A 14,007-nucleotide genomic window follows, 5' to 3' on the forward strand; every position below is an offset into this window, starting at 1 on the left:
GACCAAGAAATTAAACGCTTTTCAGAGCCTGTAGAAAATACAAAGGTAGCCTCCCTGAAAATAATGGTAGCACAGTAACGGAGAGGTTAGCATAATGCTGTTACAGCTCCAGTGAGCCAGGTTCAATTCCTGCCACCATCTGTAAGGAGTTTGTTCTGCCTGTGACCACTTGGGTTTCCTCCAGGTGCTCTGATTTCCTCCCACATTCCAAAGCCGTACAAATTAGTAGGTGTAAATGGGCAGGAAGGACCTGTTACCATGCTGTATCTTGAAATAAAAATTAGCTACGAGACTGATAGTGAGGAACATAGCTGTAACAGTGGAGAATGATAGATTTATGTTAAAAATCTATTTAGCCCAGAGATGGAAAGTGCACACATTTCAAACCACCTCATTATAATAAGAACGTAAGAAAGGCTTAGAAGACACTTGCATGCATGTTGCCAAGACTGGTGAATGTTACTTATGAGAAATTAAGCTCAGTGTATTTCTTTTGGATCAAATTGCCGAATGTAGGTTAAAATGAGATGTACAAAATTATGTATCTTGCTTGAAGGAATGGGAAGAACCCATTCCTTTTAGCTGAGAGGTCATTAATTGAGGTGAAAATTTTAATATAATTGATGGAAGGATTAAGGGAGATGTGTATACTATTTTTTCATTCAGATGACTGAAGAGATATGTAAATAACTGGCTGAAAGGAAAGTAGATATACAAATTTAAGAAATAAATGAACATGCACTTGAAGTATTGTAACTTAAATTCTACCAGTCAAGAGGAGGTAGGTGAGATTGGATCTGACAGCAGTTCAGTCTGTACTGATAAGTCTCTATGACTCTCTGATGATTCAAGCTCATTAGTGCAAGACAGCAGTATTCCTTATAGAAAAGGTTTAAAGAGCTCTCTTGCATATATATATTTCCAGGATATAAGAAAACTTGGTATTCCTGTAGAGTCAAAAAGTTCTCTCCCCATCATGTTCTATTTTGTTCGTAATGCATTAGTCAGTACACTCTTGAAATAAATTTACTTGCTCCTTCAACATTCTAATTGTGCAGTCTTTCTCTTCCCTCCATCTTCTGTGTCATCCATAACTTTATTATTTGTGGTTTACTTCTTCCTGTGACTTCAGAACAGTAGATTGCACCAAGTCCTTAATTCTTTCCTCTTCTTTTGATATTCAGGACTTTCAATCTCGCTTTACTTAATAACTTTCTTTTATTTTTCTTTTTATTTTAGTGCAAGATCATCTCTGTGCATTGCTTCTGCATCTGTTCATTTAATTTTAAAAATCTTTTTCTCATCAAGGTTAACATTCTATATATTAGTTAACCTCTGACCTGTATTTTTTATATATCTTGTAAACTGAGTATGGTAATTGACCTTCTAAGTATAGCCATATTTATATATGGTAGAATAATATAGTATACACCTATTATCTAAATAATACAATAATAAATTTAATGTAATCATTAGATTTAATTAATCAGAAAAAGATTAGGTTTATTATACCAATGATGAAAACAGGTGTTTGACAACAGTGGTCAGTCAATGCAATACATAATCTACCCACTATATGGCAGTGCTTGTGCAGAAAAACATATGCCCAACCTATTTACATACAAGAGAACTTCAGTTTAACTCATTTAACTTTATCTGTCTTTTGAATACCTTACTAAGAACTATACAGCTTTTTCCATGTATCCGTGTTTTCTAGACTCCATGTAAAAAAAATAAAGTACTACTTCTGGGAAGAAAATTGGTCTGGTGAATTGTCCATTGATCTCTTAAACAGATAAATAATGATGGATTTTCTTTTTGCAGTCTATAATCATAGAACCTTAAAACACAGTAAAAGACTGTATACATTTCTTTTGCCAATACTTTTTATCCCAAGTCATTTAGCCTCATCAACTGTGCTAATATTCATTCTTTTAACACTAATTTCTTAGGAAGGCTGATTTTTTTTTAATGCTCACCGTCTACAATGACTAACAGAACAGTCAACCCTTAATTTTCTAATGCTTTTTTTTTCATGGCAGACAAGATACCTCATCACAAATGAGGATTACAACATCCATCCAATAAATGTTATTTCAACAACAGTTTGTGGCAGATAACCTCTCAACCTGTCTAACCTCTCTAATTCCTTCATAATCATCTTTAAGTGTGTGCCCTCTCATTACTTTCTGATCAGCCAATAAAAAATGACTTACCTAAGTAACCCTTGATAATCCAAAAGACCTTTATTAGGTCACTGCTCAATCATTTGAGTGCCAGGGTAACATTACCACTAAGCTAAATCTAATCTTCATATAGTACTCCATCCCATAGACTTGATCCTATTTTACATCTGTTCTCTCTTCGGTCCCTATACCAACCCTACATCCATCAAATTTCTCTTGTTTATGTGACCCAGGTCTAAATACATTTACTAACCTACACGCTGGCACACATATTAAATGTTACCTTCCCTTATTCCATTATGCCAGCTCCCTTGCAGCGTCGTCACAGCTGCACTCATCCAGGCAAGTAGAGAGTATTCCATCATGTTCTTGACTCGTACCTTATTGGTATAAAAACCTTGGAGTGTCAGAAGGTAAATGATATAAAATTTTAAAAACCTATTTTTTTTACAAGATAACTCGAGACACCACCTTTTAGCATTTATGTTGTAACCAGAGGTGCAGCAAATGAAAAGCAAAAAAAAAGCAGATACTAGAAATCAGAAATCATAACATATTAACTTTTATTTTCATTCCAAAAATGCTGCTTGACCTGCAATGTTTCCAGCATTTTTTGTTTTGTTTTAAATGCAGCAGAACCTTTTGTTAGCAAAATGCATTTGAAGATTAGAAAATATTTATAAAGTTGTCTGTAACTTTTTTTTATAAATTGTTTTTTTCAGCACGTTGTCAATCATTTTGATCAGTGCATTGGCACATATTAAAGGGATGCAATTTCAGAAGATACTGTCACCAGCTGAGGGTATTGGTGCTGACTGATGTTGTTAACAAAGCTATTATAGTGAGGGTAACAACTGCTGAAAATTATTGTAAAAACTGCATCAAGCCAGGCAGAGAAAGGATGAAAGCAGTTCACAATTCTGCCTAGGGGCCAGAAAGCCCTCTGTATCCAACATAAAGTACTTTGGCTGGCAATCGTTGTCAACATATGGGAACCTTGCACCAAAGTCTCCTGAAATCCAGCCAGTATCTCCTTATGTGGGTTGTTGTCAAATTTTACTTAACAAAGCTCCTTGCAAATGTATGCAGTCCCTATACAAACGCATATTGCTTTATTTTCAAATACCCAATTACTAAACATTGTACTTTTGCCAAACAGCAAAATATAAATGACTTCTGTTTTGTAAAGGTCCTCATCGGCACCAATGATGAATAGACATACTGAGGAGGTTGAGAGGCTTATCAAATGGTGTGAGAACAACAATCTGAGTCTCAGCATGGACAAAAGAGCTGATTGTAGACCAGGAAGGTACAGGTTGACCACTCTCCATAGTACGTCTATGGCTTTGCCATGGAGAGAGCGAAGAGCACAAAGTTCCTTGGTGAGCACATTACAGATGATCTAACCTAGACCCACAACCACTCCTCATTAGTCAAGAAGGCACAGTAGCATCTGCACTTTCTGATGAGATTGAAGTATGCGAGGCTCCCCAGCCCCACTCTAACAACTTTCTACAAGAACACCTCTGAGACCGTCCTGTCTGTCCATATCATTGTGTGGTATGGAAGCTGTAAAGCATCAGACCAAAACAACTTACAGAGGATAGTAGAATCCGGCCACAAGATGAGAACATAAGAAATAAGAGCAGGAGTAGGCCATCTGGCATATCGAGCCTGCTTCGCCATTCAATAAGATCATGGCAGATCTGGCCATGGACTCATCTCCACCTACCTTTTCCTCATAACCCTTAATTCCCCTACTGTGCAAAAATCTATCCAACCTTGTCTTAAATATATTTACTGAGGTAGCCTCCACTGCTTCATTGGGCAGAGAATTACACAGATTCACCACTCTCTGGGAAAAGCAGTTCCTTCTCATCAACATCCTAAATCTGCTCCCCCAAATCTTAAGGCTATGTCCCCTAGTTCTAGTCTCACCTACCAGTGGAAACAACTTTCCCACCTCTATCTTATATTTCCCTTTCATAATTTTATATGTTTCTATAAGATCTCCTCTCATTCTTCTGGATCACCAGGGTCTCCGCCCCCTCCCCCCCTTTCTGTGACATTTACCAGGAGCGTTGTATATGAAGGACCTGAAGCACAGTCGAGGATCCCTACCACCCATCCTACAATCTCTTTGACCCACGACTGTCAACCAGGAGGTACAGGAGCATGAAGGCTAGAACTGCCAGACCGGGTGACAGTTTCTTCCCCAAGGCTGGGAGACTAATGAGTGCCCTGCCACCACCAACGTCTCATCACTAGGCCAGCAAGTTGTTTACTCTACTTTTAACCTGTGCTGCACACTTCACATGCTCTCTGAATAATATTTTATTAACTTATTTGTGGTAATATTTTGTTTTATATGCTGTGTGCAATATATGTATTGTGGGTGCACCATGGTCCAGAAGAAAGTTGTTTCATTTGGTTATGTATTGTCAGATGGCAATAAACTTGGACTTAACTTGATATTTTAGGAATACAAGAACATTAAGAAACAGAAGCAGGAATTGGCTACATAGCTTCTTAATCCTGACTAGCAGTCAATTTGGGCAGAGCCGCGGTACATCAAAGCATACGTGGCCTCTGGACCTCTTCTCTGTCCAATGCTATGACCCTCCCAAAAACATAATCCTTCAAATGATGACTCAATCCAATGTGTACCCATGATCACCTGGTATACCCAGAATTACAAAAAGCAACTGGGCCTAACTATCTCCATTAACAAACCAACCTTGATTGGAGGAGGAGAAGAATGGAAAATTGTAGATGCATTTTAAGGGCATAGCATTCCAGCTAACAGACTGACTTTAGACCATAAGATATAGGAGCAGAATTAGGTCATTTAGCCCATCGAGTCTGCTCCGCTATTTCATCATGGCTGATCCATTTTTCCTCTCCAATTCATTTTTCCAGCCCCAATATCCTGCCTTCCCCAATATCTTTTCATGCCCTGACTCATCAAGAATCTATCAACTTTTGCTTTGAATATACATAAAGACTTGACTTCCACAGCTGCCTGTGGCAATGAATTCTGCAGACTCACCAGTCTCTGGCTAAAGAAATTCCTCCTTATTTCCATTCTAAAAGGATGTCCCTCTATTCTGAGTCTGTGTCCACTGGTCTTAGACTCTCCCACTATAGGAAACATCCTCTCCACATCCACTCTGTCAAGGCCTTTCACCATTCAATAGGTTTCAATGAGGACACCTCTCATTCTTCTGAATTCTCGTGAAAACAGGCCCAGAGCCATCAAACACTCTTACATGACAAGCCATTCAATCCTGGAATCATTTTTGTGAACCCCCTTTGAACCCTCTCCAGTTTCAGCGCATTCTTTCTAAGATAAGGGGCCCAGACCTGCCCACAATACTCCAAGTGAGGCCTCACCAGTGTTTTATAAAGTCTCAACATTACATCCTTGCTTTTATATTCTAAGCTTCTTGAAATGAATGCTAACATCACATTTGCCTTTCTCACCGCAGATTCAGCCTGCAAATTAATCTTTAGGGAATCATGCATGAAGACTCCCAAGTCTCTTCATACCTCAGTTTTTCGTATTTTCTTTCCATTTGGAAAATAGCCAACCCTTTCATTTCTTCTACCAAAGTACATGACCATACACTTCCTAACACTGTATTCCATCTGACATTGCAGAATTAATGTGCACGCTTCTAGTCACTTCCTCAATGAGATGGCTTTATATGTTTTGTCCTCTTAATCACCCTCCTTGCTCAACTTTCCCATCAATACTTCCTCATGACCTAATTTTTCTGTATGCACAATACCAAAGCAGAACAATTCCTACTCTTACCTCCTTATGAAAGAGGCAAGCAGGAGCATTTATTGATACCCCTTGCCCATCCTCTGGGCTTCCACCCCTCCCCCTTTTCTTTCTCCCTCGGCCTCCTGTCCCATGATCCTCTCATATCCCTTTTGCTAATCACCTGTCCAGCTCTTGGCTCCATCCCTCCCCCTCCTGTCTTCTCCTATCATTTCAGATCTCCCCCTCCCCCTCCCACTTTCAAATCTCTTACTAGCTCTTCTTTCAGTTGGTCTTGACGAAGGGTCTCGGTCCGAAACGTCGACTGTATCTCTTCCTAGAGATGCTGCCTGGCCGCTGTGTTCACCAGCAACTTTTATGTGTGTTGCTTGAAATTCCAACATCTGCAGATTTCCTCGTGTTAGCATTTATTGATTGTATTTTTCTTTAGAGATTTTCTCCTATGAGAAATATCCTTTACCCTGCAACAATTACAGCATCAGGCCACCTTTAACTGGCCACTTCGTGCAACACACTGATTTACTTGAGCATCCAAATGGCTTGACTCTTAAGATGTCAACAATGCTAGATTATTATTTAAGTGGACTTTTATCCCGGGTAGCTCTTTGGAAATGTATCCTGAGTGAAATTTCTTCTCTTTTTTGAACCCACCTCCATACTGGAAGCCATTCTGCACAATCCTTAGACTGTTCATTCAAGTCTTTCAGACAGGTAGGCTTGAACCTTCTTATCTTCTGGTCTACATAAATGTGATTTTGGCTTTCTGATGAAGGATCATAGACCCAAAATGTTAACCATTTCTCTTTCCACAAATAATGTCTGACCTGCGGAGTGTTTCCAATATTTTATGCTTTTAGTACAGATTTGATCAACACGAGTAGCACGCACAAAAATGCTGGAGAAACTCAGTAGGTAAGGCAGCATCCATGGAAAGGAATAAGCAGTCAACTTTTCAGGCCGAGACCCTTCATCAGGACTGAAAATGAAGGGGAAAGAAACCAGACTAAGGAGGGAGGAATAGGAGTATAAGCTAGAAAGTGATAAGTGAAGCCAGGTAGTTGGGGAAGGGGATGGTGAGAAGCTGGGAATCGATAGGTGGAAAAGGTAAAAGGGCTGAAGAAGAAGGAATCTGATAGAAGAGGAGAATGGACCATGGGAGAAAGTGAAGAAGGAGGGGCACCATGGGTAGGTGATAGGCAGGTGAGAGAAGAGGTAAGAGCCAGAATGGGAGTATGAAGAACAGGGAAGGGTGAAGGGGAAAATTACCAGAAGTTAGACAAATTAATGTTCCATCATGTTGGAAGCTACTCAGAAGGAATATGAGGTGCTTCTCCTCCAACATAAGAGTGGCCTCATCATGGCAGTACAGGAGACCATGGACCAATATGGAATGGGGAGTAGAATTAAAATGATTGACCACTAGAAAATCCTGCTTGTTGAGGATGGAGCAAAGGTGCTCAACAAAGCTGTCCTCCAATCTACATCAGGCCTCACAATGTAGAGGAGACTGCATTGGGAGCACTGGATACAGTAGATGCCCCCCAAATTATTTGCAAGTGTTCAAATGATTAATCAGCATAAGTCTTTTTGGTTTTCACTAAGTGACTCTTTAACATCCAATCTAAACCAATTAGAAAATTCCTTTTTCCCCCACACGTTTTCAGTTTTGACTAAGTACTTACCAACTGCTTCCTCTGATTGTCATTCATAAAAATCTCATCTCTCATTAAGCAGGATTAGAATGTACCTTCGTCTGAAATCACATATATAGCTCACAGCACCAGTGAACTCACTAATGCCTCAGCTGGTTCCTCATCTTCCTCTCCTTCCACTGGGCCATATTTCTCTGTGGGACATCGTTCTCACACAAGAACATTTCTAATCATCCCACACACGGGGCAAGTAGCTGATCCCACTCATATCTTACAAGTCCACTGACTTATTGTAAAGTCATAGTCATAGTCATACTTTATTGATCCCGGGGGAAATTGGTTTTCGTTACAGTTGCACCATAAATAATTAAATAGTAATAAAACCATAAATAGTTAAATAGTAATATGTAAATTACACCAGGAGATAAGTCCAGGACCAGCCTATTGGCTCAGGGTGTCTGACCCTCCAAGGGAGGAGTTGTAAAGTTTGATGGCCACAGGCAAGCATGACTTCCTATGACGCTCTGTGTTGCATTTCGGTGGAATGAGTCTCTGGCTGAATGTACTCCTGTGCCCAACCAGTACATTATGTAGTGGATGGGAGACATTGTCCAAGATGGCTTGCAACTTGGACAGCATCCTCTTTTCAGACACCACCGTGAGAGAGTCCAGTTCCATCCCCACAACATCACTGGCCTTACGAATGAGTTTGTTGATTCTGTTGGTGTCTACTACCCTCAGCCTGCTGCCCCAGCACACAACAGCAAACATAATCGCACTGGCCACCACAGACTTGTAGAACATCCTCAGCATCGTCCGGCAGATGTTAAAGGACCTCAGTCTCCTCAGGAAATAGAGACAGCTCTGACTCTTCTTGTAGACAGCCTCAGTGCTCTTTGACCAGTCCAGTTTATTGTCAATTCGTATTCCCAGGTATTTGTAATCCTCCACCATGTCCACACTGACCCCCTGGATGGAAACAGGGGTCACCAGTACCTTAGCTCTCCTCAGGTCTACCACCAGCTCCTTAGTCTTTTTCACATTAAGCTGCAGATAATTCTGCTCACACCATGTGACACCATGTAGCCCTGTACTCAGCCTCATTCATCTCCCTTGCTGATGCATCCAACTATGGCAGAGTCATCAGAAAACTTCTGAAGATGACAAGGAAAAATATTTTAAAATTCCTTATGAGTTCTTTCCTGGTTCAGCTCAGAGTATTCGCATTTGTATTGGCAAACAAAAGAGAGGACACTTATGTTCAAGTCTGCCAGAAAACACTTTATTAGAACTAGAACAAATGCAATACGGAAGTAAAAACAAATCTCTCCAGCAGTAAGTAATAGCAGTACATAAATCAAAGTAATATTTATCATCCTCTAAATGAGCTGATCTGGAATGTCCCCACGCAGCCTCTCCTCTCTCTTTAAGTCTAAATCCGACTGGACATTGTCTGACTCTCTCGACGTTCTGTTCCTCAGCAGTAATCATCAGCCGTGACCTAGCTTAGGACAAAACTCTCTCCTCTTACACCAAAAAAAAAGAGAGCGCCCTTTTTTATACCCTTCAAAACCCTTTATACTGATAGTTTTCTGTGCATTTGGTACCTGCACCTGCACAATGACGTCCCCTTCCCATGAAAAACATGTTTTTCACATCTTCCACTGTTATGGCTATAGACTTGTATTCCCTTAACTTTCTCAAAACATTCCTGTGGACTAGTTCTCCTGTACTTTCTCGAAACAATCCCTCTCCAAGCCAACAACACTTTGTCTTATAGACCTCCATTGTATTTTAGCATATACCAAGGAGGAATCAGATTTAACTTTTGCCTTAGGTTTATCCATCATGATCACTGCCTGCCATTTTAACTGGTCTACTACAGAGCCCCATTTTCTTCACTTTGAACCACTGTGTTGCATCTCCCTCAAGCAGTGGCATCTCAAACACCAGGACTATGTTCTCCAGGGTCCTTAGTGATGCTGCTTACTAAAGCAAATATCCTTCACCGAAAGCAACAAATTCTCAACTAATGATATTGAAAATCTTATCACGATACATAATTCTTTATGATTGTCAGAGGTAGTTAAAACTGTGCAAATAGGTATTAAGAATTTTAAAAATAAACACACTTTAAATGATAGCAAAAATAATTAAAAACAAGCCTTCTCTTCTCCACAGTAAGCGCTCTCCTAGCCGTTCACTCAAAAATGAATAGTTCAGCCACTTGACATTAAGCTGAGGGCCCGAATACAAAATGCAGAGGCACGTCAATACTTAGCTATAAGAGTTCAGCAGCAAAGCGAAAGATCGGTGCGCTGGAATCTATCTTCAAGCTCGACTCCGACTTCCGCTTTTCAATGCGCCCGCGTAAAAGTCTGCGACTAGCTGAGTAGAGAGAAGTTGAAAACAAAATGAATAGGATACGCCTCATGGACACATTTAACTTCCAACAGTTACGCAAGACTAGTAGCCCGACAATCAACCTAAAAGGAAATGTCTGTATTAGCGCGATGCCTTGGTGTTCAATTACAGAAGTCGTTCAGTCATATCGGTTAATTGGACAGTTACAGTGCCGAAAGCTGACGCAAACAAAGAAGAATAACACGAGGACACGAGAAAATCTGCAGATGCTGGAAATTTATGAGGCATGCCCGGCTAGCCAAACTGTGTTAATGGAGAGCCAATATCACAAATTGGTGTGGGAGAAATTACTAATTCTGATTCAGATAGGGAAAGTGAGTTACCTGGGGGAAAAACTGAAGATGCAGGAAATATCAAATAAATAGCCTAATAAATCTATCTGAACACGTTTTAATTTACAGAATTTTAAAATGAGTCTGGAAGACCACACTGGACAGCGAGGCTTCTCCTGTAACCCGTTTGATTGAAGGACAACTTATTCCAGTTCCGATGAAGGGTTCCAGATTTGAAACGTCAAATGTTTCGTCTTCCACAGTTGCCGCTTAACGTACTGAGTACTGTATTTCCCAGATATTTATCATTATCCCCGGAAATCTGTTACTCTATCGGAGACATTCCTTTTGTTCTATTCCTTCCTTCCCCATCTTCTCTGCAACTTCTAACAAATATTTTTCCTTTCACTCTTTCCCAGTTCTGATAAAGTTTTCGACCAGAAACTGAATTTTCTACAGATGTTGCCAGCATTTTCTGCTTTTAATTACAGATTTTAATTTATGTCCCTTTTAAATCTGCAGAAATCTTTCTCGTTAAAGTTTCAACCATGTGCAGGTTTTCACAGCTACTGTCCATAAATCAACACGCGGGCCATTCAAGTGCGAAAATAAAGGCCCTAAATGTAAGTCCTTTGGGGCGCACACTGCAGACTCCTCTTCAGATATTTGTTCGGCAAACAATTAAATGAGCGGGGTGAACAGAATGAGTGAGTGTGTGTGTGTGTGTGTGTGTGTATGTGTGTGTGTGTGTGTGTGTGTGTGTGTCTGTGTGAGTGAGTGAGTGAAAGAGAGAGAGAAGAAAGGAAAGAATGGGAGAGAAAGAAAATGGTGTTTCGACCCAAAACGTCAACAATTCCTCCTCACCTCTCCACACACACAGATGCTGCTCAGTCCTGTTCGATCCGCGGAAAGAATCACAAACAGGAGAAAATCTGTAGATGCTGGAAACACGAGCAACACACACAAAATGCTGGAGGAACTTAGCAGGCCGGGTAGCATCTAGGAAAAGAGGACGTTTCGGCAGGACTCAAAAACGTTTCGGGCCGAGACCCTTCGGCAGGACTTAGTCGACGTTTCTAGCCGAGACCCTTCGGCAGTCGAAGGGTCTCGGCCCGAAACGTTGACTGTACTCTTTTCCTAAATGCTGCCTGGCCTGCTGAGTTCCTCCAGCATTTTGTGTGTGTTCCTCGGAAAGAATATTTGTTGTAATCAGAAGAGATTCTGTAGAAACACACAGAAAATGCTGGCGGAGCTCAGCAGGCCAGGCAGCATCCATGGAAAAGAGTTAAAACAGGCTGAGACTCCTCATCGGGAGAGATTCCGGAGATATTGGTTCCAGATGCCAGCATCTGGTGTCTCTGGACGTTTGTTCATTTATTTTGTCTTCTAAAACGCACAGTTTTTCAGTAATCTCAGCAACTTGATGCTGCGCCCAAAAGAAAGTAGTCTACTTACAAGCGGAATCAAAATGACTCGAAGTGCCCGCGCTCCGATCTGTTGTTGCGTGCCGGGCGCTCGGTCACGTGTGGCCGAGCAGCCAGTGGGAGGACAGCATGAGCAGGCGGCCCTGGCTGGCACTGTGCGAACGGCCGCGAGCAGGAAACGGTGGCTCGCGATCGAGCGCAAGCTGGCGGCGGTCCGAGTCGGGCCGGGCTCGAAATGCCGAATAAAAACAAGAAAGAGAAGGTGAGGAGCACTGCAGGCCCAATGGGCATCACTTGGGGGCATGATGGAGTGCGTCTCCCCTGTCTCTCGGACCGGACGGGGGGAAGGAGTTGGGACGGGCGGTTGCACCCCCTCCTCTTCCCACAGCCCAGCCGGGGGGAGGGAGGCGAGGGGCCGATGGGCTTGGGCCCGTTCCGTTGCCCACGGTTGGACGTTGGCCAGGCTGTCGCCGGAGTGGCTGCAGCATGTTTGATGGGATTTGTCCGCGGCCGTTGCTGGAGGGAGGGGACATAGCAGTGCCGGTCACCGCAGGGATACGGCCGATAGCCAGGGAGTGACTGCTCGGCCTTCTGATTCCGCGGCTCCCCGGACTGATTGATTTCCGCATCTTTCACTTAGGAGCCATCTAAAAGTGGAAAAAGTGGGAAAAGCGGCGCAAAGGACGGACAGGAAAATGCCGAATACGAGGTAAAGATTGAATGCCAGGAGACGGCGGCCCTCGCGCCTTTGGAGCGGTTAGCACGGGCTGGTGTGGATGTGGCCAGCAGTGTTTTAGGGGAGTGCAGCCTTGCACGTCTGCGTTGCTAGAGAACGCTTGCGAGTTCCTTGTTACTGCAGCCCCAAACTTTGTCGCCCTGTTCATAGATTCACAGTTTCATTTGGCGCAGGAACGAGTTACAGAATAATTTTTGAAACCGTATTGTGAATGCTGATAGAGTATTTCTTTATCATTTTTAGTTTTCCGTCGTAATCACCTGGAATCTGACACGCTAAAGGAAGCCATTCGACAGAGTGATCTACGCCGGTTAGATTACTCCACACAAGTTCCCCTTAGTGCATCTCTGCGCCAAAATTAATCGTTTGTCAAGGGTGATCTATGTCAGTGAGAAAACAAATGACCATTGGTCTGATCTCTTCATAATCTTTCCTGATTCCATCAGTGTTATTTATCTCGCTCAATGTGACTCGCTGTTAGGCTTGAAGAAACTCCTAAATGATTTGATGTCAATGGACAGGCAAATGTGGTTTTCTTCTCTCCTCCCCCCCCCCCCCCATCAAAACTTGTAATTCTAAAAAATAGTGGAGTAAAGCTGGACGTGCTCGGCAGGTCAGGGTGAAAGTTTTATGAATATTAGTGATGACCTGTCCAGCAAAGAAAAGTTATTAATTGATGAAGATTTTAGCGCCCTCTTATTTCAGACTTCCAGTAAACTACAATACCTTACAGTTCCAGCATTGATTGCCATTTCCTATTGACTATTCCCTTTTATATTCATAGAGTTATAACTCCAAATTTTTGAGGTAACTTTGATGTACTCTCTCCACAGATGCTGAGTGTTTTCAGCATTTTCTGTTTGTTATAAGACATAGCAGAATTAAGTCAGCCCATTGAGTCTGCTCTATCTGTCCATGACCATGATTGTTCCTGGCAAATTCTTCTACAGAAGTGGTTTGCCATTGCTGCCTTCTGGGTAGTGCCTTTACAAGATGGGAGATCCCAGCCATTATCGATACTCTTTCAGAGATTGCCTGCCTGCCTCCAGTGGTCACATAACCAGGACTTGTGATGTGCACCAGCTGCTCTTTTGACCATCCGCCACCTGCTCCCATGGCTTTATGTGACCTGATTGGGGGGCTAAGCAGGTGCTACACCTTGCCCAAGGGTGACCTGCAGGCTAACAGAGCAAAGGAGTGCCTTGCACCTCCTTTGGTAGAGACATATCTCCATCCCGCCTCTGGAACATAATAAACTCAGCTGGAGGCTAAGATGCTGTCCTTCAAGCTTGCACTGGGTCTTACTGGAACATTGTAGGAGGCTACAAACAAGATAGAGTGGGATGGTGAATTAAAATGACAGGCAACAAGAAGGTCAGGATCATCTTCTGGACTGAACAGAGATGCTCTGCAAAGTGGTCACCCGATCTATGTTTAGTTGCTCAAGTGGAGAGACCAAATCCCGAGTGCCAAATTCCAGATGTAGTACAGGTGAATTGCTGCTTCACCTGAAGGACTGTTTAAGT

General features: G+C 42.2%; 1 protein-coding gene across 2 annotated transcripts in view; it reads left to right on the plus strand.

Moving 5' to 3' along the window:
• Window positions 1-11,863: 11,863 nt before the first annotated feature.
• LOC140204155 (serine/threonine-protein phosphatase 2A 56 kDa regulatory subunit gamma isoform) overlaps window positions 11,864-14,007 on the plus strand; it is a 152,033-nt gene continuing 149,889 nt past the window's right edge. The window contains exons 1-2 of one of the 2 annotated variants that reach the window (XM_072270587.1): window positions 11,864-12,007; window positions 12,386-12,454. In XM_072270587.1, coding sequence (XP_072126688.1) covers window positions 11,981-12,007; window positions 12,386-12,454 — 96 coding nt within the window. In that variant the 5' untranslated portion in view covers window positions 11,864-11,980. The remainder of the gene's footprint in view (window positions 12,008-12,385; window positions 12,455-14,007) is intronic. The other variant, XM_072270596.1, reaches the window with a different exon arrangement.

Source organism: Mobula birostris, chromosome 1 (assembly GCF_030028105.1).
Source record: "Mobula birostris isolate sMobBir1 chromosome 1, sMobBir1.hap1, whole genome shotgun sequence".
NCBI lineage: Eukaryota > Metazoa > Chordata > Chondrichthyes > Myliobatiformes > Myliobatidae > Mobula > Mobula birostris.